This window comes from Lotus japonicus, chromosome 2, assembly GCF_012489685.1.
Source record: "Lotus japonicus ecotype B-129 chromosome 2, LjGifu_v1.2".
Taxonomy (NCBI): Eukaryota; Viridiplantae; Streptophyta; class Magnoliopsida; order Fabales; family Fabaceae; genus Lotus; species Lotus japonicus.
In genome coordinates this window covers 27,196,125-27,222,890 of record NC_080042.1, presented here as the reverse complement: position 1 = coordinate 27,222,890, position 26,766 = coordinate 27,196,125, and the positions used below count along the sequence as shown (strand labels likewise).

The following is a 26,766-nucleotide window of genomic DNA, read 5'->3' as shown; positions in this document are numbered from 1 at the left end:
CTTTGACTCTGCTTCCTTGTCTTTGACAATAGCCATGAGTCCTTGGACTTCACCATCAGAGTCAACATCCTCTGACTCTGATTCATCAAATGTCACCATCAGACTCTTCTTCGTCTTGAAGTGCTTCTTTGGCTTCTTGTCCTTCTTCAATCTTGGACAGTCACTTTTGTAGTGCCCTGATTCTTTGCACTCAAAGCATGTGACTTCCTTAAGCGAGGACTTCTTATGACCTGAGGATTCAGACTTTCCTTTTGCCTTTCCAGAGCCTTTGTATTTGCTCTGCCTGTGCTTCCAGATGCGATTGAGTCTCTTGGAGATCAGAGTCAGCTCATCTTCATCAGAATCTTCTGATGCTTCTTCAGATTCCTCTTCTTCAGCTTGAAGAGCTTTTGACTTCTCAACCTTAGCCTTTTCAGATTTGGATTTCAAGGCTATGGACTTTTTCCTCAGATCTTGCATCTCTGAGCGCTTCAGCTCATGGCATTTCAAAATGCTGATGAGTTCTTCTAAACTCATATTCTCAACGTCTCTCGTGAGCTCTATTGAAGTCACTAAAGGCATCCAACTTTCAGGAAGACACCTGATGACCCTTATGACATGATCTTTTGTTGTGTAGCTCTTGTTGAGAGGTCGTATGCCAGCTACAAGCAACTGAAATCTGGAGAACATTTCTTCAATGGACTCATTTGGCTCCATGATGAAGGATTCATACTTTTGGATCAAAGACAATGCCTTTGATTCTTTGACTTTCTTGTTTCCTTCATGAGACATCTTCAGAGATTCGAAAATGCCTTTCGCAAACTCACGATCTGTAATCTTCTGGTACTCTTCATAGGAAATAGCACTTAGAAGAATTGCTCTTGCTTTGTGATGTTGTGAGTACAGCTTCTTTTGATCTGCAGTCATCTCTAACCTTGGGATCTTCTTGCCATCTGCATCAACTGGACGCTCGTAGCCATCCACAATAATATCCCAGAGATCTGCATCGAAACCCAGAAAGAAACTTTCCAGTCTATCTTTCCAATATTCGAACCTTTGACCGTCGAACATAGGAGGCTTTGCATTGTAACCATCTCTTTGAGTTTCACTGGTGGTGGCAGCCATTGTTTTTCACACCGGCCCGGATCACTGAACAATGTTAGGTGTGGTAATCAGAACTTGCGCTCTGATACCAATTGAAGGTATGAAAAACGGTAGAAAGGGGGGGTTTGAATAACGTTTTCAGTATAAAACTTCCACCTTAAAGATTTTGACAAATCTTTCGAGAACTTAAGTGCTAAAGATAAGAGATAGAGAAGCACACAAGGATTTTATCCTGGTTCACTTGATAAATCACTCAAGCTACTCCAGTCCACCCGTTAAGGTGATTTCTTCCTTCTTAGAATGAAGGCAATCCACTAATCAGGTAAGAGTTACAACTGCACTTGAAACCTACAAGTGACTAACAATTACACTGACTTAGCTCACACTAAGATTCACTCTCTTAGTCTTCTCTAGGATCCGATCAGCCTTGATCTCCTAAAGGAACTAAACAAACTGTTTATCAAAGAATTGTTTACAAGAGATTTGCTTCTAAAAAGCTAATAGTAAACTCAATGAATTTCAGATGAAAGAGAGCTTAGAAGAATTTAAGATTGTCTTGCGCGTATGTGAATGCTTCTAGCCGTTTCTTTCAGTCTTCAGCCTCTTTATATACTCCAAGGATTAGGGTTGAGCGTTGCATGGGAAATGCTACCGTTGGAGGGCAGTTCTGGAAAATCCAGCTTCTGCTGTGTCTGAGACTGTTAGGTAAGTCGTCAGGAAGGTACAGTTGCTTTTGTACTTGGATAGCGACGCGACCTTTAAACCTAGGAGACTTCTGATCAGGGGAATGCTTCATATTGGAACTTGTGAAGCCGGTTGATCAGAGTCAGAGGGAAAGCCCAGATCCTCTGACCATTGTTTCTTCTGATTCTGAACTCAGAGGGAAGAACATGGTCTTCAGAGTATCTTGCTTCTGGACATCAGAACTTCACTAATCAGCTTCTGGATCTTCAGAGTCTTCTACACCATCAGAACATCTGAGCCTTCAGTGTTTCTTGGTTATCAGACTTTCTGGATCTTCAGAACTTCTAGTGACTGAGTCCACATCAGAGTTTGTATAACTTCAGAACTTCTGAAGCTTTTCCACTGTTCATACTGAACATGGTGAATGCGAAAGCGTTGCTTGGGTTGCTCTTTATACACAGTGCTTCTGATTTGTGTGAGATTGAGTTGAGGTCAGAGCCTGCAAATAGCACACTCAGAAAAACACGTTAGAGTACCACAATTGTTCATATCAAAAGGTTAACTTGTAATCATCAAAACATAGAGTTGTACTACTAGATCAAAACTTGATCTTACATGAGAATCACTCTCACAAATCTGAATCACTCAGAAAAAAAATACTAATTCATTCATGTTCTGAAAATTACAATGGGTTGAAATGCCTTTTATAAGAAAAGAAATCAGCCTAAAATAATTAAGTCTAATTTCTCTTAAGAGAATCCTATTCTGGAAGTTACACAAAATAAAAGAAAATTAAAGCTCTGTTCAACCCCTTTATCCATGTACAATGGCTAAAGGCATCTTGTAACTCCCTTCTTGATTGTTCTTCATGGTTAGGGAACCAAGCATTCAATGCTCTTTATGCAATTAACTCTTTTGTCTTTGTAACTCCTTTTCTTGTCTTGATAGCCTTCATTCTTCTTGTCTCTTGCTGAATCATATTCAGCCCTTTTATCATTCAACCATTGATGATTTATTCCACACAAGCAAAGAGTATCAAGAGAGAGATGCCCCCCCCCCCCCAATTCAGCTCCATGCACCACACACACCACTTTCAAGTTATCAGAAAATTCACCCTAAAAATACATACGAAAATTGAAAGAAAAAATAGAAAATTTATGATTTGCTTATTTGGACTTCAATCTTCAAGTGACCCCCTTTGGTTCTCATCATTCCCTCCTTCTTCAAGAAAATTCGCCCTCGAATTTAGCTCTTGATTACCTCCGGGATCAAAGACTAATCTCATGAACGCAAACCAACTTATAAAACACTCGTGTTCAATGAACTCAAAAGCTAAGAAGCTATCCCTATCCGCATGCCACACACTTTGCAAATAGCCATATTCATCAAGATATTTAAAAAATTATTTTCTTCTGAATGCATAATTTGAACCAGTTGTCTCTATTTCTCCACCAAGGGTATATGCATAACCTCTTAAACTAGTGACATACTGAAAAACATGTGAAGACGCACTCAGCATGCAAGCTTTATCACCAATACTAAAACAATCATCCATGTGAGTCAGATTCACATAAACAACTTCCTGCTCCCCCTCTTGAGGATTGGTCATGAATGTTGGCTTAGTAGCTAATGGTGCACTTGGAATGAGACCAACACGATGCTCAATCCTCAATGTTGATGTAAGATCACATGATTCTTGACCCTGCAAAATAATTTCAGCACCTCTAGACAAAGAAAGATCATTAGAATTTAAATCAACTTTTTTGCAAGAGTACAATTGACCATCACTATTATTTTCACCCTCATTTTATTCTTTCCTCAGATCTTCATTCTTTTTACTCTCATTTTCTTTTTCCCTCAATTCCTCTTTCTTCTCACTCTCTTTTTCTTTCACTCTCAAATCCTCTCTCTTTTCACTTTTTCTCTTTTCTTTTTCTCTCAATTCTTCTTTCTTTTCACTTTCTTTTTCTCTCAAGAACTCTTTCTTTTTATTGTGGAGTTCTCTAAGATAATAAGAATGTGCATAACGCTTCCTCATCATTTTTCTCATCTCCTCCCAAGTATTCACCAATGGTTCTCTATACCATTTCCTTTCTTTTTGTTCTTTATCCCACCAAAGTAAGGTATAATGACTCAATTTCATGGCTGCCATATTTACCTTTTCTTCTTCTGTGTATTTGTGGCATGAAAAGAGTTGCTCAATTTTCATCTCCCACTGAATGTAAGCTTCTGGATCATTCCTCCCTTTGAAAGGTTGTATGCTAAGATTTTCTTTCTTAATTCTTTCCTCTCTAGCATCATCATCATAACCTTTTCTCCTCATTATTTCTTCAAGCCTCTTCAATATTTTCCCATTGTGCTCCTTCAACATCTTGTCAAAAGCCTCCAAGAACAATTTGTTATTTCCCACAAGAGGAGGGCTTGTTCCTGTCATAATTTTCATAAAGAACAAACAAAAGTGAAAGCAAAAAAAGGAACCTGACCACACTTCTCACATGTTTACACTCCAATGGATGATTCCACTAACTCAAATTCGCTTTTGTGTGATGACCATCTCTTGTTTTTTTTTTTTCACTCAAAAATTCTCACAATCTCTTGTTTTTTTTTTTCACTCAAAAATTCTCACACAAAGAATTATGCCACCAAATTTGTGTAGGGTCACACAGATTAGAATAGACAAAATTCCAGAGAAGAAAAGAATAGAAAATCCTAGAACCGGAGCTCTGAATACCAAATGATACGCCCCAAGTTGATGCAAGGGCTGAAATGGATCGTCTAGGATTGATCTTTGGATGACGAGAACTCTGAAATGTGAGAAAGAAGAAGAAGAATTTCGTGATAGAAGGGAAATGGACAGAAAAGAGGGGAAGTTTTAGTGAAATGGAAGATGAAGACTTCACACAAAGGTGGTGGCAAACCTTTGATAAGCCTAATTCTTGAATCACTCAAGAACTATGAGAATCACTCTCACAAATCTGAATCACTCAGAAAAAAAATACTAATTCATTCATGTTCTGAAAATTACAATGGGTTGAAATGCCTTTTATAGGAAAAGAAATCAGCCTAAAATAATTAAGTCTAATTTCTCTTAAGAGAATCCTATTCTGGAAGTTACACAAAATAAAAGAAAATGAAAGCTTTGTTCAGCCCCTTTATCCATGTACAATGGCTGAAGGCATCTTGTAACTCCCTTCTTGATTGTCCGTCATGGTTAGGGAACCAAGCATTCAATGCTCTTTATGCAATTAACTCTTTTGTCTTTGTAACTCCTTTTCTTGTGTTGATAGCCTTCATTCTTCTTGTCTCTTGCTGGATCATATTCAGCCCTTTTATCATTCAACCATTGATGATTTATTCCACACAAGCAAAGAGTATCAAGAGAGAGATGCCCCCCCCCCCCCGCCCCATTCAGCTCAATGCACCACACACACCATTTCAAGTTATCAGAAAATTCACCCCAAAAATACATACGAAAATTGAAAGAAAAAATAGAAAATTTATGATTTTCTTATTTGGACTTCAATCTTCAAGTGACCCCCTTTGGTTCTCATCATTTAGGCACTGGGTAAGCTAATTTCAAATTGGATTAAGTAAAGTTCAAACCTGCACATTTTGACAATTCTAAGGCACTAGGACAGCATAAGCTCGGTTCTGAACTATTAGAATCATTCTTGGGTAGCTTTATAAGCCTTCTGGGTACAGAAATAGAGTTAGGAGTCAGGGGAAGGAAAAATTGATTTTCACTTCCTTGATGTTCATGGTGTTCATCACAAGGATGATGATCTACACGGTTCTGGCATCAACCGCACTATAGACTTGTTGAATGATAATAATATAAGTCTGAAAGTAGGAAAGAATAAATTAGGCCTAAGGTTTTGTCATGAAATTGCATTCTTAAGTCATAAGAAACACTAGTAATGGTATATTAATTGAGAAAATTGTTAGTTAATAGATTAGAATAGTTTTAATGTTACTAAGACCATAACCAGATTTATAATGAAAAAGAAAAGTGTTAATTGTTACTGATCATAACTCGTTAGGGTTAATATGGTTAATTAGTGACTAATTAGACTTAATTAAGTTAATGGTAGTAATTAGTATAATAGAACATGATTAGGTGAGGCTAAACTAGATTAATATGAGGTTTTGGTAGAAAATAATTAAGTTGAGATTAGTAACATGCTTAATTAGGATCATTAGAGGATTAATTAAGGAAAATGAATAATGTTAAGAGTAGCTAATCTTGATTAATTAGGACTAATATAGCTAATTGTGGTTGATTAGACTTAATTAAGTTAACGGATGATAATTGCTGGTAAAACCTAATAATGTAAGGACTAAATCAGATTAGATGATAGTAGAAAAGGAATTAAGTAATGAATTAGTTAAGGTGATTAAATTAGGTGAATGACTAATGTTATTGTGGGATTAATTGCGAGAACTTAATCAAAGAGATCGTCACTAGGTATCATGAAGGAAATGACGCCAAGACGAGGAATCTCCGAACTTATGTTTAAAATGCATTGGATATCCAGGTCAGCGGAGGACTGAGTTTACCTTCATTATAAGGGCTTGAGTGTAGCTTTAGTGCTTACTTTGGTTATGTGTTTGGTTGGATTATGTGTTGATTGAATTGATTGTCTGATATATGCATGACTTGAATGAATGATTGTTTGAATAACATGCTTATTGAATGTATGTCTAATATGCCATATGATAATGCTGATTGTGATGAACAAATGTCTGACTTGTTTGGACTGGATGTGCATGATTGTAATGTTGCACTGTTTAGAAAGGGATTGAGCCTGAGCTAACTCATTTCTCTTTCGGTCTGGTCTAGTTCGGCGTAGCTCCAAGCGAAAACATCAAATAATTCTCTGAGTAGATCCATTTACTGTCAAATCTCTTTCATTTGAGAAGCTTGCACTTAGGAATACAGGGCGAGGATTGTCAACACGAGATCCATTTACTTGACCTCGTCCTCTGTAGGGGGCACAGGCTCTACATCCTATTCTTGAATTGACTCTCGTCTCTTTGTTTGACGGAGACAGAGTTTATAGACAATTGGAAGAGATCTCCAGAACTTTCAGCGTCAGACAAAGTTTTAGGCGCAGGGAGCGGAGTTGGCAGGTAGCCCGACGCCTATGTTTTCTGAGATCGACTTACTGGCCGGCAAGCCAAGCTTCCCTTTCTTCTTCACTTAGATGCGGCTCGAGGGGTACTTTTCTGCCTCGACCGTTCTTCACTTCAGCCCGACAGGCTCCTCAAGGTCATAGCCCAAGTCCTTCGCTTCTTTGCAATCGGACTGTACTTTCTCTTTCTTATCTCACCATCGGTGACAATTCTTTCCAGCGTAGAAGAAGACTTCCGGGCTACCCTGTGAAAGATAAGGAAAAAAACCTTCCATTGAGAGGACGAATGTCGCTCCACTCCATTAGGGTCCTCTTCCTGAGAAGGTTTCTGTAATGCAGGAAGTGGCATCTTTACCGAGAGTTGATGTAATTCCCCCAGCCCCTGTTTAGAGATTTCGTCAACAGGGTCATGCTCTTTGAGATAGCGTTGACCGTAAATTCCTTAGCTTTCGAGGGATTCGGAGAGGTCTACGAACCTGTGCTTCGGCTTTCGTTGGCGGGCTTTCGTCATCCATCACTGTCTAGGCTGGGCCGTCGTTGTAAAGACGCGCATCCGTACAGACAATATGCCTAGACTCCTTTAAAAAAGGGCTTATTGTCGGCAAATACCCAGTTTCTCCCTTCTCATCAACGTATTTGAAGCATTGATGAAGGGTGGAACGTACCACGCTGTGGATCCAAGCAGGAAGTTTAGGAGATGTCACCGTCAATCACATAAGAAGTGACCTCAGTCTTCAGATCCCATGTTTGGCACACACAAGAGACTAATCTTGCCGATGGCTCTTTGCGAGTCGGCATTGTACCCCGGAATAGTCACCTTGGTCTGACTTAGCCGGCTCGTAGGATTTAATTCCAAGATCGGCTAGGGCCCGCAGTGGCATCACGTTGATGGAGGCCCTAAGGTCGATCTCTACCCGCGGTAGCCTTCTTTCTTTCGCCGATGTCACCGGTGAGATAAAGAGGCCGCTTATGTATGCTTCTTCCTGTCCAGCAAGATGTCTTATGTCGAGAAGGTTATATCTGCACTCTGGACTTTCTTCATTGGTGCTTCCATGTACTCATCTTCGATGCTTTGAACTTCCACCCTGTTGACATGTAGGGCATACTTTTCTTTGCTTCCTTCCTACTACTAAGCTGCTTTCTTTATAGGCTAAAGCCTCCTATCTACGGTAGCTGACGCAGCAAGACCCGAGGAATCGGATAAGGATCTTTTTCAGTCTCTTTCGCTGGGGCAAAGCCTTGGGAGGACTTTCGGAAGAAGGCGTCGTCCGCTGATGATCTTGAGGTTGGGAGGCAGGTCAGGGGGAGAATGCTTGTGGATAGCCCGCGAATACTCCTTACGTCAGGCTTTCCCCCGGAAGAGCTGATGCTACTTACTAAGAGACTTCCGTTAGTGAGGAGAGAACTATAGACTTTAGCCCAAAGACAGAGTCCGGGATTTTTTAACAATCCAGTCCCTCCTGAAATAAGACAACACAGGGGTGGAGTGAGCCTAGAGTAGAATAAGACTCCCTCTTATACTCTCTACTCATACCAGGGCAGGCAGGGAAAGACTGAGACTACCGATACCGAGCCGGGGTTGATGAAAGATCACAGGATAGATACCCTATGGTTGGTCTCTATGCCTGCTTCACTTCGTAGCATTAAGGGGACAGTGCAATGAGGGAAATCGACTAGGAACGCGATGTCTTCCCCCAAAAAAAAATGAAGAGTGGAGGGGACTTCGACTGCCTTCTTGTATAGGGTGAAGATAAGGGGGTGGTAGGCTTAGTAGGGATCGAACCTACAATATTACCGTTATGAGCGGTACGTTTCAACCAATTAAACTATAAGCCCCTACGGATCTCTACATGCAATTCGCTCACTTCGGGAAGAGTGGACGGAAAGAGGAGGCCTTTGCTCTATCTGCTTCTTCCTCTTCCTAGGAATGAACAATTGGATAAAAAAATGATTTTCTTCTATATATAAATATAAGAAAATCAAGATTAAGCAAGCGGCCCTTTCGTGACTCAAACTGCCGGTACGCTTTCCGGCTCGCAACGACTCAAACGGGCGGGGGCTATCTATTTGCTTGCAATGCGGGCTGTTTCCTTTCGGATTCGGAAAAGGTTCGCCTATTTGATTCAAAAGGCGCTACTAAACTACTCTAGTACAGCTAGTGTGAATAGTACAACAGAATGTCGTTCACCCCGCAATCCCTTCTTCTTCAAGAGATCCCTATTCTCTAGCAGCCCCTTCTTTCACAGCTCCTTCTCAAACACTTACCATTGTCTGGAAATTTGCCTTGCCCCATTCTTCGATTATTGGCGCATCAATTCCTTGCCTTTGTTCTCATTGCTGCTTGAAGTCCAGTCTTTTAAGTGAAATCCCAAAAATGGAAAGTCAGTAGTCATTGTCGGGATGGAAAGCTACTCTTCAACCACTTATTTAAGCGCTATGCACCTAAGCTCAGTCTTTCTGGCAGCTATCTTGCTAAACCTAGATTCTTGCTAAATAGTTCCTTTTCCTTCTCTCTTTATGCTCGAAATCGTACTCATTCGACATCTAATTTCATGGGCTGGCTTTGTTTAGTTTAGTTCATTTTTATCTATCTTTGACTTTGAGGAAGATCCCACGAATCGTCTTCTATCGACATCGTCTGCTTACTCTTCTCGTCAGCTCTTCTTACCCAACCCAACATCGTCTGGTACTTTGTCCGCTCTCCCTTTTCCTGGTGAAGGAGAGAGACTTTTACAAGCTGATGCAGCTAAGAAAGTCACGTTGAAAGCAGGAACGAAGACTGTGACGACTATTTGAACTAGTTTCAAAGGCTTGATTGACCCGTCGGAAGTGAATCCGCCTAGGGCGCCCTCGTAAGGTAGGGATTTTAAACCAGAGGCCTCTCCTCATCTAGTTCTTTCGTTACGCCAAGAAGAAGCTTGGAAGAAGAGATGGTCAATCTTCTCTTATCTTATGGGCGAGACTGCTAAAAAAGAGGCTCTTTAAAGCCAGAACGAGTCCTCTCTTGCGGGAAAGGGGGAGGAGGTCTTCAGTCACTCCGTTTTTGAATTGGGTCACGAATGGTATTCGATTTCTTTTAACAGCATAAAAGCATTCGAACTTGGGAGATGCGAAAAAGAAGAAGGTTATTTTGTATATTCCTTCTTAAAGATAGTACGCACAGGTGAGAACATCCCTAATCGAATGGCCTAGCTTTGCTTCTTCCTCTTTCTCTGCTTCGGTTTACCAAAGGGGGTGAGGTCGACCTTCTTTCGGTGGTACCTTTTCTGTCTAGCTCGTTCTCTTGGTCAAAAGCCACTACTACTCCTTAGTGGCCAAGAATAATAAGAATAGCCCGGGATGAGTGAGAGCTAAAAGAAAAGCCTAGCGGCAATTCCCGATCTTCTCTTGATAGAAAGATCATACCACTATGGGATATAGTGGTACTTTAGGGGATAAAGCCTTTGGCTTGGACATTGAAAGAGTGTGGCATAGTGAAAACCTGAGCCGAGGGAATTATTATAGTTTGAGCTCACAAGAATGGACGCCTATGCAATCCAAAAAGATTTCTTTTGAAATAGTAGTCGTGATCTTCAGGAGATTCTCATTTGAAATGTTAGGTAGATTTGTGTAACACCCCGATTTCCGGGTGTCACCTTAGTAACCAAAAATAAACTCTACGCGGAAAACACGTAATTTTTTTCGTTTGATTCCTTTTAAATAAAGCAATAGAAAGTAAAGACATAACCCAACCACTAAACTAACCAATATACATCAAATATAAACATGTACAGCCTCAGCTGCACTCCCATGTCACGCGCACTCGCAGTGACTCCAAAGTAGTGTGCCCTAGGCAAATAAATACAGACCCAGAAGTTTGAGTAAGAAAGTTGTAACTACAATCCACTAGTAGAAAGTCGGCCTCAAAATGGCCTAAGCAGAACCCCTACAGTCCGACTAACTCACTGTGATCCCTCAATAAGAGAACCACACGAAAAGCCATGCGTCGGGAACCTACCCTGTCCCAAAAGCAAAACGAATCAGAGCTCTACACAGAATATGACTCCTGCCTAAACCTACCCTCCAAGTACCAAGTCCACTGCGAACTAAAGTTGGCAAGTTGAAGCTCAGCTCCATGCGTCGTAGAACTCCTTTCGTCAGATGTTCACGCTCGTCAGTCCGGTCCTCCATGACCCTTCCCCGGTACGTCGCTCGATGACCCACAACATCGATCACCCAAGCGGTGGGGCATGTCGATCCACCAACTCAAACCTGATCCCCCCGAGGGAGAGACCGTCGAAACCCAATCCACCGTCGACATCTGGCAGCAGGTCGACCGCCCAAACACAAACATGAAACCAAAGCCAAGGCGCTAGGGTCAACTCACGGAAATAAGTAGATATACACTCAACATGTGATATGGGGTATAGATATATATGTTGTTATATAAACATATAGATAATCCTAGCATGTTATTGGCTCTAACGAAGCTTCAATAAATCAAACAGCACACAATCCCAGTCAGAATGAATGTATGCGTGAAATGCAATTATGATCCGGATTGTGACGCATTCCCGTTCGCCACAAGTGAAGCATTCCCGTTCTTCACTATGGATGAACCATTCCCGTTCTTCACTATGGATGAACCATTCCCGTTATTCATCCTGGATGAACCATTCCCGTTATTCATCCTTGGTGAACCATTCCCGTTATTCACCATATGATGAACCATTCCCGTTATTCATCATTAATGCAAGGTGAACCATTCCCGTTATCCACCATGAAATGCACAGGTGAACCATTCCCGTTATTCACCCGATTGATGCAATATGGTTAGCCAAACATCGAATCGTCCTCACCACATAAGTGTCTAGCTCAAACCCAAACTCACAACAAACCCAAGAGTTAGTGTCGGTCAATACAACACAACTCGGAGTAAGTGTCGGTCAATACAACACAACTCCACCAACAAGAATACACAAGGGTCTAGTGTCGGTCAATACAACACAGCCCAAACAACAAGAGCACTAAGTGTCGGTCAATACAACACGGCTCCAACAACAAAACCCAAAATCAAAGCCAGAGTCAGTGTCGGTCAATACAACACGACTCGGAGTTAGTGTCGGTCAATACAACACAACTCCAACACCCAAAACCTAGAGTTAGTGTCGGTCAATACAACACAACCCCAACAATAAGAGTACTACAGTACTCGGTGACTTTCAATCATCACCATAGCTCACCTTAGTGGCTTTCCCCAAGTCCAAAACCCACAATAAAAGTCGACTTTTCCCCGTCTTTCACAATCATTTTCTCCTTTAGGTTCCCTATAATTATTCGTTTAGTAAAAACGTTTCGAATTGGATTAGTCAGGTTATGAGTTTATTTCTCAAAGTCTAAGTCTCCCAAAGTCTCTAATTTTCGAAAGTCTAATCATTCTAAGTTTCCAAAAACCCGCCAAAAGAAGTTTCCCGGGGAAAGTCTAAGTATTTAAAAGAATCCCAACAAATGGCTAAATCTCAAACCCCACATTTGAACTTACTTAGGGTTGTTCATCCAACCCGAAATATCAAAGATCACCAGATCAATGAATCTCCACTCCGAAGTCGCGTCAAAACGCACAAATCCAACAATATCACAATATCACAAGTTATGGAAAAACATCATAACAACAACTCATCATCATAATCAATATCGGATAAAGCATAAGTCGAATTGATCGACGCCTATCATGCAATCATAGCTAATATGTAAGTTGCCCTAACCTTCGCGCTTTCCTTACTAAGTTGCGACTCAAATCAAATCCAGTCATATCTTTGCTTTCTCGTGTTGGCTCACTTCCGTTTGTTCTTTGGCTTCGTCGTCAAGCGCTTCCGTCCTTCGTACCCTTCACAAGTTCACATACTAAACTTAGCCTCTAAAGTCACATCTAAAGTTCCAGAACAAACTTAGCCAATCTTTCTAGCTCACTTAGGCTAAATGCACAAACTTTATGTTTCAAGGACTAAAGTCCAAAGATAAAATATTTGTGAGTTTTAAAGAAAGGTCCTTAAAAACACATTTCGCAAACAACTCCTCAACTCTTAAATAATTCAACCCTAGTCCCTTGATAAGCACATAATCACGAAAAGGTCATCACATAAAAGTAAGTTCTTTTTCAACCCTCAATCTTTTATAAATTTATCAAACAAACCCCAAAGACTTTTAAAACACAAGTTTAACCCAAAACTTCTAAGCATATTGTATTTTAGGCCCTAAAATTATTTTCATACAATTTTCATCCCTAAAACACATTCACAACTAGATCCCCAAATAGTTTATAAAACCTTTCAGCTCAAAAAATAATATACTCATAAAAAGTTTTAATTCCAAACTTAAAATCCTCATGATGCTCTCGGCCCTTTTCTTTAAATGTCAAGGTAAATATTTCTTCCAAAACTAATAGTACACAAGTGAGACAAATGCAAAAACCATGAGGAAAACTAGTTTTAAAGTTTATAATCACTTCTGGGAAAGGAACACTTTTCAAAACTCAACTTTTTCTCCACATGAAACTATTACCATCAGCCCTTTTGAAATCAAAAGAGCAAAACCATCTTTAAAAGAGAAATAGCCACACAGTAAAGGAAAACTAGAAACAATAGAAGTTAGGAGCTGTTTTAGAAGGATTTAATACCAAAACAAAAGCCAATAGTATTAATTAGAAGCAACCTATGGTGATGGTGGCCAGCGGTGGCTGTGGTGCTCGCGTGTCCATGGCTGTTTGGAGTGGCCATGGTTGGAGCTTTTGTGTGTGGTGGTGGTGGCTCATGGCTGGTTGTCCATGGAGAAGAAAGGAAGAAGGAGCAGAAATGGGTCTGCTGAAGAAAGAAAGAAAACGTGAAAGAGAAGAAGAAAATGGGTCTGGCGTTGGGAGAAAGAAAAGAAACGAGAGTGTAAGGTGATATGCTGGGGAAGATATTTTCATGAACAAGTGGGGGGCCGTGGGTCATGAGTCAGAAATTGAGAAAGAATAGAATAAGGAACTTAGTAAGAGAGAATTATAAAATACTAGTTTTATATTGAGAAAGAATAGAATAAGGAACTTAGTAAGAGAGAATTATAAAATACTAGTTTTATACCCGTGCCTTGCACGGGGGAATTTATTCTCGATTTTTTTTTTTTAATTTGTTGAACAAATTTTTTAATATTTATTTATTAAATACAGTTATGTTCTTTGTTTTTTTATGTTTTTTTAAAGAATTTTGGTTGTTATTTTGTTAGTTTAGTGTATAGGTTTATTGTACCAAAAAATGGGCAATTGTTCTGTGGTTGTTTCATAGCAATTTGTTTTTGGGTGAATAGCACATATTATATAACTCTGCACGAAGATTTTCAAACATACAACGATTTATTGAAAATTGACAACCGTGGTAAATATATGAAATATTAAAAATTGTCAAAATGATTCAAATGACCACCGAGGTCAATATACCCAAAAAGTAGAAATTCTCTATGCGGATAAAGAAATTCTCAAATTTTCTATTTTTTTCATAATTTCTTTGCTTTTTTGATTGAGAAGAGAACAACCATCTCGTTCAAAAATGACAAACGACTGATGAGCAATATTTTACCCACTTTTCATAACCTTAATTTGCCATTATTGATGGTTCTTTGTGCTTAATTGACTTTGTTTGGAATGAATTTTTATTATGTAGTCTAATTAAGTTTATTATTATTTTCAGGTCATATTTGTCATTAAGGGCATTTTTGGAATTGCTGAATGAAGATTGTATTTGTGCTGAAGTGAAGATTGTATTTTAGATTATATTTTAGGATTTAATTTCGTGATATTAAGATTCTATCTTATTTATGTTTGTTATTTTAGGATTTTATCTTTTAGGATTTGATCTCAGCTCTATTTAAGGAGTTGTGCTGAGACAAAAATTACCTTCTACCTTCAACGTTCTACTTTTTCTATTGAATACAATTTTGAATTTTCAGTTAACTATTATGATTCTGCTTGGGTTTATGCTTTTACTCCCTATCTTCTCTAATATTTTTGTTGTTTCCGCTCCATCCATGGAAGGCTAACTTCCTTGGATTGAATCCATTTACAAAGTATATCTTACTCTTGAAGTATAGTTCTTAATGTAGAATTCGTTCTTAATTAGTCTTCTTTATCTCTGTTTTTGATCTAGGGTTTGCTTAATTCCGTAGTTTTAGAAATAACGTTTGATTCATGATCGCTTAGTTCATGTTTGTTCTTAACTGTTTCTTAATCGCTTACTTTAGGAAATTGTGAATTAATTTCCGCTTAGTTAATTAGTTCTCACGAATTAGGGAATTAATCAGAAAGAATTCATCTTTTGTACCAATGATTGAGCAACGATATACTGAACAAAGGGGTTCGTCTGTTTTAATTGATTTTGTTAATTTGCTTACTATCTTTTGCTTTCTTATTGTAACTGAATCATAACCCCCTAGTGTGTGTGCGTTCTTGAAGTATTGAATCTTTGTTCAAACGATAATCATTGGGAGACAACCTATGAGTCACTTCCTAGTTACTACAGCTTTCTTAATTAATTATTTGCATCGGGTACGACCTCGATCAATGATGCAGAGCCAATATTATCAACTACTTTAATCTGTAGCTTATACCTACAGAAAACATGAATGCAAAAACAAATTGAATATAAATCAAATTAATTAAAATACAAAGTTAATTGATGTTTACCTGGTGGTAGGCTTGATGTGTTGTTCACAGTTTGGACAAAAAAAGAGTTCTCCATCAGAGTATGCAGTTGTGTGACAGTTGCGGTCATGATAGGCCACTTGATTATGAAAAACTTGTATGGCACTTACCTATCTTTGTAAGACACTGTTTCTGGAACGTTCGGATTAAACATAACTTTAGTGAAATTAAACCAAGCTTGTACCTGATATTCGCTTGGAGATTTTTCTTTTGTAGTCTGGTTTATATGCGTAAAATATGTGTTATTATATGTAAAAGTCGCTTTAGTATGTAGAAGACAAAATAATGTAAATGTACCTTGAATAACAGTCATATTTCCCATGAATATGACAACAACATGTTTGACATCGTCATTACTTAAAAACGTGTTGAAGTTTTCGATGAATGCATCGAACAAAACACATTTAAATTTTTACCTAGGAAATGAATAAATAACTTTACTTCCTTTGAACTATTATTATTTTAAATTTTTACACTGGATATAACCATTTTTTACTCTTGTGAAATAATAAATAATATAAGCATCAAATTCAATCTCAATTTCTTTGATTTTTGCGAGCACCCTATTTCGGTCATATGAGTTGTCGGTTCCGACGTTTGTAAGCGAACCCATGACATTATGATGATGTTAATAGCAACATTTGTAACTCATAATTTCTTCACCTTACTCTTGAGAGAGTTATATAAAATTGGTCATGTGTGAATACTGGGCGAGAAAGGTCTAGGCAAACATGGGATAGTGTCTGACCTTGACTTTTATTTATCGTCATTGCACAACACAGACCGATCGAAAGTTGACGTCTTTCAAACTTAAATGGGTAACCTGATTCAGATGACACCATGTCCATTTTTAGAGCGAAAATGTCATCCCCAATGTTGGTTCGTGTTATTACAGTGGCATGTATAATGTTTGTTCCAAGGTCATCCACAATTAGTCACTTCCCATTGCATAAACCGGTTGCTTGATCTACCCATTGCATAAACCGGTTGCTTGATCTATATTTCTCAAAAGCATTAAAGGACCACATTTCTTCAAAGTTATTTGTTGATTCGGAATTCCGAAGCATGAGAAATTAAGAACTCGGTCCTCATATGATTTGAAAGTGCTATCGGAGCTCAAGTAATCCATAGTATTACCTGGAAGTAACTCAAGGATAAAGTCATTAACCTTCTCAACAGATTCCAAGGTAGGGCACAATATGCATCGTTCCTCCAAAAACTTGTCATTCTTCTTGTTTTGAAATAGATTGGGGAACGTGAAGTCAATGAAATCGAGAAGAGGATTTTCACTATGATGTATTAAAAGATCTGCTGGAATTTCAATATCTAATTCACCATGCTCATTTGAATTAAAATTGCCATCACCAATTTTGAGAATTCAGTCAGCAAATTCTTTTATCACTAATTCTTGTTTAGGTTACCTTGTCATTCCTAATCTCATGTTTCTAGTGAGCTTCCAAGGATCAGAAGAATTTACCGCAACAGATACGATGTCTTGCCTACCCCCTTTTGGAATGGTCGGAAGAATTTGTCTGAAGTCACCACAAAGAATTACAACCTTACTGTCAAATGGCTTGTTCATGTTGCTTTCATCTTCTTGTCTCATGATATCTCTCAAAGTCATATCCAGTGCCTCGAAACAATTCCTCTTTAACATAGAGGTTTCATCCCAAATGAATCATACCCATTGAACGGATGGCCGCAGATAAATTATTCTAGACAAAAGTTTTTCCAATTCATCCATATCCATACAAAAAAAAGTCAACCATTATCAGACAACACTAACTGCATTGTGCTGTCATGCACACCATTCTATTCATCTGTCATCATATTTAGAAAGGATGCATGTTTAACTGTCATTACTTCTTTACTATAGTTAAGCTCTTCCGCTATGAACTTGTTTTGAAACTTTTCCACATCATCCAATATCGAATATGGTAAACAACTAAGATCCTTGATCCCCGTGCACTTCGTTGGAGAATTTTTTCAATCTCAACCGAACAGAAAAAATAAAATACACATTAAATTGAGTAATTAGATAATTAAAGTGAAAAAAATAAAATAAAAAACCCAAAAAATCAATAGTAATATACAACCTGGTATTTGAAGTATTCTTCTTTCGTACAAAACTTCGTCAGCTAGTATCCTCCATGTAGCATTCCAAACCAAATCCGGTTTACTAATTGTGCACATGAATAGAAAAGTAGCGAATAATTGTCTTAACTGGTGCCCTGAACCTACTTCGCTTTACTCCTTTATTCTGTATATAAACTCTTTTTCATCGGACAGAAACCCCAAAGCATGACATTCATCACATAATGTTTCAAATAGTTATCCATAAACTGTCTTCACATCATCAAAACTCCTGCATCCTTTTTTGATAGTGACCAAAAGTTTCATTAAAAAAAGATTTATCCACAACCAGGAGGGATAGTGACCAAAAGTCTCATCTAGAACTTGTGCATCATTTTTGGGTAGTGACCAAAAGTCTCATATTTGGGTAGTGACCAAAAGTCTCATATGTCTCTTTTCCTGAGGCTCCACATCATTGCCTCATGGTTATAAATGAATATTTTATTGTATATTTTATTAATAATAAGTTTATATTTGTATTTCTTAAATTAAAAGTAAAAATAATTGTATCTCCATGGTTACTATATACTTTTATTTTCCTATTAAATTCATTTAATTGATATTAACTATGATTCAACGTTAGTGTATTATAAACATATACTTCTCATTGGTTTTGATGGTTATAAATGCTTTAATTGTCTTGTTCCTTTTGCACAACTGTGAAGTTTCAATGCTTGAGTATATATATATGATGATAGCTGCCACAGAGTGAGGATGAAGTAGAAAATTGTTTCTTTTTATGAATTCATTTTGTTATTTTATTTGGGTTTATATTCCAGTGATTCGTTATCTCCAATTTCGAGTCCTAACCAATTGGTTAGAAGAGTCTGTTGAATCCTGGGAAGTTTTCGCATCTCTAGTGAATAAACTCTTGAGGACAATGTCAAAGTGTCAATGTGAAATGTCTCACACAATTGTGATTATGATTGTAATCTTAATTTCATATTAATGAAATTTTATTGAGTTCCTACTGCAATATTTGCAACACATTTGAGGATATTCTGCATAGGTTTGATTTCGACCAGCTTCAAATTTTTTGTTTGCTTCAAACCATGCTAAGAATATTGTATCAAGATCCTCATTTCGTCAAACAACTGTGCCAATTCTTTCGTAATCCCTGAATGTGATAGACTGCTATTTTGACAGATGAAATGATAACAGATAAACTCGAGGCCACTTATCATGAATATAAAATTGGAAATTTTTTCATATTGCTTCTCATAGGGATGAATACGTGCAGTCATTATACTGCTTTATCTCATCTACAACTTCATATTGGTTCCTGTCTTTACCTTAGTTATAAATCTCAACAGAAATTCTGTCAGGACCCTTGTTCACATACATGAACGAATATTTAATAGCATTTGATTTGTTGCAATATTCAATGCTGATATGAGTTTGATACCACATAAGAAGTTCAGGGTTGTAGTGGACCACATAGCTATTATCCAACTGCACTCCTTTTGTGGTTACTTGAATTCCAATTCGCCTACTTATATACTTTGGATACCCTTCCCCATCAATTCTCGTTGAATCTTCATAATCTTTCGGGGAAAATTTCTCACAATGCCCACCTTTTTTGCACGGAGAAGACTTGTTTGCTAAACCACATGGACCGTGCATCATGAAATTGGAAACAAAAATTGATAAAGAAGAAAACAAAGTAGGGTCTGGTAACTCAGCTGAGATGATTTTGTCAATGTCATTCCCTGTTTTCAGTTTTTCATCCTAGTTCCCTTTTTTGAAACTCAACAGTATACATACTTGTATTAATAAGTAATTATTAATAAGTATTAATAAATAAACTTGGAAGATTAAACAAAATAATAACTAAATAAATAATACATAAATTAATAAATAATTTTTCTGTCACATCATCTATAAAGATATTCTCTAAAATAGTAATTATATTTTAATTGAGTTACCTTATTAATGGGGTAAACTTTAATTGTATTTATGGTATTTATATTTATATTTTAGTCAAACTGTGTTATAAAGGTGAGTTTTAGTCATTGAAATCAATTGATTTATTTTAATAGTAATTATGGTATATTTCATTTCGAATTTTGCAGCTTCGACGCAAATTTATGGTCTGTTTTCTAAACCTAAAATTTAGGTATATAATTGAGTATATAAATGAAAAATTATAAATGGGGAAAATTCTTAATTGGACAAATTTAAATTGTATTTATAGTATTTATTTTTTGGTCAAACTGTATTAAAGTTTGTTAATTGGGTAAATTTTAATTGTATTTATGATATTTATATTTTGGTCAAACCGTTATAACTTATAAAGGTGAGTTTTAATTATTGAATAATTTATTTTAATATTAATTATGGTATTTCAATTTATTTATTTTTTGAATTATGCAGCTTTCATCCATATTTATGGAATTTTTTATAAACATAAAATTTAGGCATATAAATAGGAATGAAGGAATGCATGCCATGTAGGATTTTTTCATATATTAACCAATCAGGAGGTGCCATGCAGGTGATGACTGGGCTGAGATCTTTTCCTGGGCTGAGATCTTTTTCTAAACCTAAAATTTAGGCATATAATTGTGTTTATTCAATCTATAGACTTATAATATTTTTTGAACGTGTTAAATAGATTTAAGACAAAAGGTAATGTGTTTTTTTTAATATTTAAATTTTTAAATAAGGAATTAAGCTTTTTTGTTTGTAGAATTTATTATTCTTTTTTTATGGAGTAGAATGTGTTATTCTTGAAGTGTATCAATTATTAGTTACTACCTTCCTATTATAAGACCAAAATAATTATTTTGATAGTGTTTATTTATAGTACGTGGCATCCTCTGATTAAATTAGTACGTGGCATCTCCAAACAAATTTACATAATTGCTCATCAAGTCTCATTATCTTGAGATTGTTTCCTTTTATTCGTTTTAAATTTAAAGTTTTAATCAATATCATTCATTAGGATATTATTTTCCTCTTTTACTTAAAATTCAATTTTTTTGTACGAAACCTAAAATTCAAATTGATGGAACTTTGTAATGATTGACTTAATAGATATAATTATTACATTTTTTTTTTGACAGCATATATAATTATTACATATTAATGTTAGTAATGTTATATTATAATATGATATAATAATATAATATTTCTAAAAGTTTACAACATATATATGTAAACTCGAAATTAAATAATTTTAAAAGGTTTTCATTTTCTTATTATAATTTATTTATGAAAAATGTTGATTTTAAAATTTTGTTCTATTAAGAATTCGTATTAAATGTTGGGTAAAAATTCAAATTTAAATTTTGAATGATTAAAACACTAATTATTATCATTGATAGCATGAAGACTTTTTCACATTAAAATTTCGGATTTAATTACAATGCATAAATTGTCATTAGGCATTGATTTCATTTTTCGAAAATGTAATAAATTTCCATTTTAATAGCATGAAGACTTTTTTTTCCGAACGACATAGCATGAAGACTTTATTAGTATTAATTTTAGGTTAAATTCGTATACTAATTGTAAAGCTATTTTTTGGGTTTAATTCGTGGTCTACTTCTAAGGCTAATTTGAAGACTTTATAGAGTCATAGCATTAATTTTATTTTGAGGCTAATTTGATTTTAGGTTTAAGTCCTGGACTAAAAATTTAATAATAAATTTGATATTTTAGGCCTTTTTTGAACGTTTAATTTTTTTTGTTGTATATTTTTTTTGTTTACAAAAATTATGCTATTTTAAAATTTTTCTTGCTATTTTAGTTACTTGGAAATAGGATAAAAAATGTTTCAATTCTTTACTCCATCAGTGCATAGAAATTAAACTCTTCTATGCTACTGGATGAGAAATAATAACTTTTAATAACAATATATAACACAAAAATGAATATATTTTAATATCTACTTTTTGAAGGAACATGATACATAAAATATGAATCAACATCGACATATCTAAATGCACCAAAATGTATTGAGGCTTGTGAAATTTAGATCCACAATGAGTGAACTGGAGTTTTTATAATAAAAAGGACTAAGTGCATGTTTGAAAAACTCATCCGGAATTCATGTTTGATCCACGTTTGGCCTCTCCAGATTTGAAACCAAAACACATTAAGTATAACAAAGAGGTACAACAACAATGCTTTAATTAATCATAACATTTAAAGTAAAAATTTATAACTACATATTGCAACTGCCTTGTCTCTTCACTCACTCAGTAAATACCAATTACAAAGTATGTAATCTTCCTAATAGCTATTAGTTCTTGTACATTACATCCTACAAAAATTTAGTTTTCATTATCTTGAATTTTCAACACAGAAAATAGTTCCTTGCCTCCAAGTTGCAGCAACTTAGCTTTCATTATCACGAATATCTTTTTCTAACATCCAAAGGCCCAACTCAATGCACTCTAACTTGATAGGAAGATGAGCCAATGAGCCCCTATAATCCAAAGAGAGAAACATGTTAAATTTAAGGTCCAAACCTCATAACAAAAGGATACAAAACGGTTCAAAATAAATACAGCTGGACTGTATACTGACTAATAGGCTAAAATGAGATAACTTAAACTAACTAAGTGGAACTGAATCAAAATTTGTAGGGCAGTATACTGACAATTCTCGTCTAGCTAATTGGCACCTAACATGAATACATTTTGTTTCAAATTTACTAAAATTACAACAAAACCATCAAAGGAGATGAAAAAGATTCCTACATCATGCTCATTACTACACAATTCAATGTTTCAATGGGTAATAAAGAAGAACTTTCATGTTTATCAATCATGTGTCGCCTTCTTCAGAGAAAATAAAATTGATTGGCCCAAAGCAATTATAATTAAGATTTCATATTCTAATTGACTTTTTCACCCATGATCCAAACTTACTCATTTGTCCAACACTACAGAATAGTAATTGAAATAAAATATCAAGTTCAATAGCATGAAGAAATTGACAAATGAAGTTATCAAAATACATTCTCACCTAGGAGGACCCAAAAGTTCCTTGCTGCTGTCAAGTAATGATTACTGCTTTGGGGGTGTCATCTCTCTTTTGTAGATTCACATATTTTCATTGTCAAACAGCACAATCTATTTTTTTATTCTGCTAGTGAAATACAAAAAATTGAAATAAAAGTGAATAGAGAAAAGAGAAGAGACTTACTTGAGAAAGTGACTTACATCAAACAATGCACATTGAACTCTCTTGAGCACATAGAGAATTCTTGTAAGTGCTCCATCATTTTCATTTTTATCACTCCTCGATTCAGCTAGGGATTTTCAATTTAAACCAAACTGCCAACAACTTGAAGCAAAAAAATGGTATTTTTATATCAGTATCACATGATTCCATTATGTTAGCCTTGACTCTCCATTAAGCTGCCTTCTCCACAGTTTTGCGGTACACACGAAATCTCTGCCGGAGAAGAACTCTAACGGCCTATGCTCTCGGCCATCTTCACCTGTCTTGTGAAAGTCAGAAAAAAAAAGGGATCAAGGCTAGGATCTGAGATAAGGCAACTAATCAACAGTTACAACATCGAATACATAACTAATTAATCACCAATTTTTTTAACATACCTGAGATGGCGATGAGAAATTTTCACTAATTTGAAGCTTTAATGGGGGGAGAAATTAAAGGGGAATAATTTCCCCTTATAAAAAAACTCAAATGTAATCAAACAGTGAAGGAGAAAATATAATGATCAAACAATGATCAAGAAACCAAATAAACTTATGAAAAGTGAAGGAGAAAATATAAATCAATTAGTAGTTTAATAGGAAAATAGCTTACCAATCCTCCTTGTAATGAGTTGAATGCCGAGATATGACAAACATCCAATCCTCTAGACTCTAGATGATAAATACCATGCTTGACTGCACAAATGTTAGATGATTTCATCAGTTTTAGTTTAAAAATTAAGTTTTAAAATATACCTCCCAAAATTGATGAAAAGAATTGGGACTGCTGCAACAGATTTTAAATTTGCAGCAGGGAGGATTTCACAGACAGGGCACCATTAGAAAAAGGAAAATCCGGACATGATACATACACATAGAAGTAAAACTTTACCTGGACAGTGAACCAAGAAGATGTATTTTTGTGGAAATGTCCTAGATTTCTGATGCAGAAATCTTTGCCGGCATTGACAGTAAACAATACCATTAGGAGGCGGCACAGCAGGATTCAAAAAATTAAAATAATTAGGTACGAATTAGGAGGCGGCACAACAATGAAAACCCTAAAACTCATTAACTGTAAACATCATGAAACCGAAGAGCCTGAAATTCGTACCTGAGAATGGAAGCTCCGAATCAAATCTTGAATTCCATATGCATCGCGGATCTGATATAATTGGGTAGGGCAGATTTGAAAACAAATAGTACACAGAGAAAATGGTAGGAGTTCAATCAGTGTTTACAGAGAAAAAAGAAACTCACAAAGAGATAATGTGCGCATCTCACCTGAGATCCGTAGCCTTAATTCTTCCAGGGGAGGAGGGCGAAAATGTCGTTCCTGGAGGAGAAAATTTCAGAGGAGGAGGGCCTTGGTGAAGAAAAACAGGAAGAGATGCTGGTGAATGAAAAAGGAATAGGTTAAGAATGAAACGGCTGATGAATGAAAAATTGGTATTAATTATTGGTATTAAAGAGAGGTGAGTGTAGGTTAAGAAAAAAAAGTGTAGGATAATAGGAATGAAGGAATGCATGCCATGTAGGAATTTTTCATATATTAACCAATCAGGAGGTGCCATGCAGGTGATGACTGGGCTGAGATCTTTTCCTGAATGTATATACTATGGATTTGTGGTAATCATCAGAATGTGAAACGTGGAGTAAGCATAGCCAAGGTAAAAGAATATTCCAAGTTTTGTGGGTGTGAGTAGATATGGGTAGTGTAGGATTTAACTCATAGAGCTAAAGAGAAAAATATAAGCATGATATATTACTATATTAAAAATTATGAGGAACTCTATGAAATGATAAAATATAAATTTGGATCACTTTGGGCAAAATAAAACGATCCATCGACAAGAAAATGAGTAAAAACTGAGCTAAAGAATAACTGTTAAACAATTAGAACAAATATGACGTTGTCATATTATGCAATTAATCTAAGTATCGATCCAAGAAAGGACGATACTTGCATCGGGTTCATTTAAGTGAGAAAATGGCTTGAACGCAGTATGCTTCAAAATATACCGCAAAACTACTTTTTGCAATTGATGTCGGATGAGAAAACTTTCTTCTGAAGAAAGATTGGAAACGTCGAAACAAATCTGGCAACACGGACGGAAACTTCGTTAGAAGTCCCGAATAGAAAAAGTCTTCATTCAGCGCTTGAATCTAGGGTTTCGAAGCAAAGAAATTAGCGTCGTCGGACTTCCGAAAAGTGAATACTATCGTGCGTACATTCCAGGGTTCCGAAATGAAACGCTGGTCGAAGGAAAAATAAAGAGAATCTTTAAATTTTCCAAAGATTTGAAATCTCACTTGAAACGTTGCTCTAGAAGCGAAATAACCTATTCTGGACACGCTCGCCATAAGGCAGGTGTGCAGACGAATCGCACTAACTCCGAAAGCAACTACGCAACATTCCTCAAGCAATTCCTGAACTTTCTTCTTCATTACTCTTTCTCAAATATCAAACTTCTGTCACGCTTACACTGATTCTACGCGTGAGTCGGAAATTAACTTGTTCTGCAAATCCAGGTCTTACAATTTGATAAAACCCTTAAGATTAGGTTTACTCCTTTTGGTTATCGTTTTTGGTTCAAAAAGGTTTCAGTAAAGGTAAAAGTGAATGCATAGATGGACCCCCGAGGATAGTGCTCAAGTTACCACGTACTAGGGACTAGTTGTCGGCGTGAGTGGGACATGATGTGGAATGGGACGCATCATGAGCCACAATAAAGTCGGGGACTAGCACCAAAAGGTGTGCCTTGTGGAATTCATCTTAGTTATGAATATCCTTGAATAATATAGATGAAATAAGGGGGCGTATGTATGGCATATGAAAACACAAGAAGCAATAAGGAGTAGGAATGTACTGTCACTACCACTAGAGAGAGTGGGAATACAGAGACGCCAAAGGTGGCCTTGTTCAGAGATGAATAGGCATGGTACTTACACGGCGGTACACCTCTGTTGTCGGTTATGACGTGGATCCCTGAGGTCGGGCTAGCAAGAAGTTTAAGGCAAAGAGTTGAGTCGTGTATTTCTGTCGGAAAAGCTATTGAGCGATCATTGTCCGGTAAAGAGTGGACTGTAAGGAGTGTCCATGTTCCCGAGACGACCTACCAAAGATTGTGAAGCTAAAAGCTTCGGGCCCTAAAACACACATATGCAACCTAAATAATTTAAAAAGATCAGGCGAGGAACCTTCTTCTCCCATGATCAACGAGGGAGAAGTCTGACTGAAGGAAGGGGTAATAAGGTGGTAAACTCTCACGCTGCATCATATTGTATGTGTTTGATGATTGGTTTGTGATGATATTATGATATAATAATATTGATATATCTAGAATATGAATTGTGTTTGGTCGACCGGCATGTGACTCGAGTCGGTGCTACTGACACATTCATGTTCTTATATTGTTGGTAGCTCACTCCTTCCAGTGGTTAACATTTTCAGGTAAAGGATTGAGATGGGCTTAGATCGAGTTGGTTGCTGTTTGCCGAAGCTATTAAGCCATGGTAGCTGTCGGTGGTTAGGAGGATAGGACCTAGTGAAGAAGCAAAGTTAAGCCATGGTAGCTGTCGGTGGTTAGGAGGATAGGACCTAGTGAAGAAGCAAAGTTAAGTGTAAGGATGTAGAATTAGGTTTCAGGTTGTTTAGGCATAGACGTTGTCTACTTTGATTTGAAGTTTAAAAAGGGATTATGATATTCCGCCTTAATCCTGAGAACAAGTTGAGTTGAGATTTGAAAGTTTGATGTACTTAAGGAAGTTAGTCAAGAGAGTTAATAGTCAAAAAAAAAAAAAATTCGTGACGTCTTCTTTCCACTCTCTGAGTTGACGTTACTCAGGA

At 36.6% G+C, this 26,766-nt stretch overlaps 1 protein-coding gene, 1 long non-coding RNA gene and 1 other non-coding gene across 5 annotated transcripts; 1 reads left to right on the top strand and 2 right to left on the bottom strand.

Moving 5' to 3' along the window:
* Window positions 1–2,464: 2,464 nt before the first annotated feature.
* LOC130737860 (uncharacterized) lies at window positions 2,465–13,934 on the bottom strand. 3 transcript variants are annotated; one of them, XR_009018988.1, is made up of 3 exons: window positions 13,590–13,911; window positions 12,644–12,765; window positions 2,465–5,076 (listed from the first exon to the last, which is right to left on the bottom strand). It is a non-coding gene; the product is annotated as an uncharacterized LOC130737860 (long non-coding RNA). The 3 variants fall into 3 exon arrangements; XR_009018987.1 differs by lacking the exon at window positions 2,465–5,076 and adding an exon at window positions 7,340–11,199 and having other exon boundaries at window positions 13,590–13,910; XR_009018985.1 differs by lacking the exon at window positions 2,465–5,076 and having other exon boundaries at window positions 7,340–12,765; window positions 13,590–13,934.
* TRNAM-CAU (transfer RNA methionine (anticodon CAU)) lies at window positions 8,662–8,735 on the bottom strand. Its single transcript has one exon. It is a non-coding gene; the product is annotated as a tRNA-Met (tRNA).
* A 10,068-nt stretch (window positions 13,935–24,002) lies between the features above and the next one.
* On the top strand, window positions 24,003–24,465 carry LOC130736284 (uncharacterized). Its single transcript, XM_057588125.1, has 2 exons — window positions 24,003–24,094; window positions 24,214–24,465. The coding sequence occupies exons 1-2, from the start codon at window positions 24,003–24,005 to the stop codon at window positions 24,314–24,316; spliced, it is 195 nt and encodes a 64-aa protein (XP_057444108.1). The 3' UTR covers window positions 24,317–24,465.
* The last annotated feature ends 2,301 nt before the right edge of the window (window positions 24,466–26,766 follow it).

What these genes read in the sequence shown, in the direction of transcription:
- LOC130736284 (XM_057588125.1), top strand. Translation starts at nt 24,003, where the DNA reads ATGAAACCGAAGAGCCTGAAATTCGTACCTGAGAATGGAAGCTCCGAA. An exon ending in CGCGGATCTGATATAATTGG is followed by an intron (nt 24,095 to 24,213) that starts GTAGGGCAGATT and finishes TGAGATCCGTAG; the next exon opens with CCTTAATTCTTCCAGGGGAG.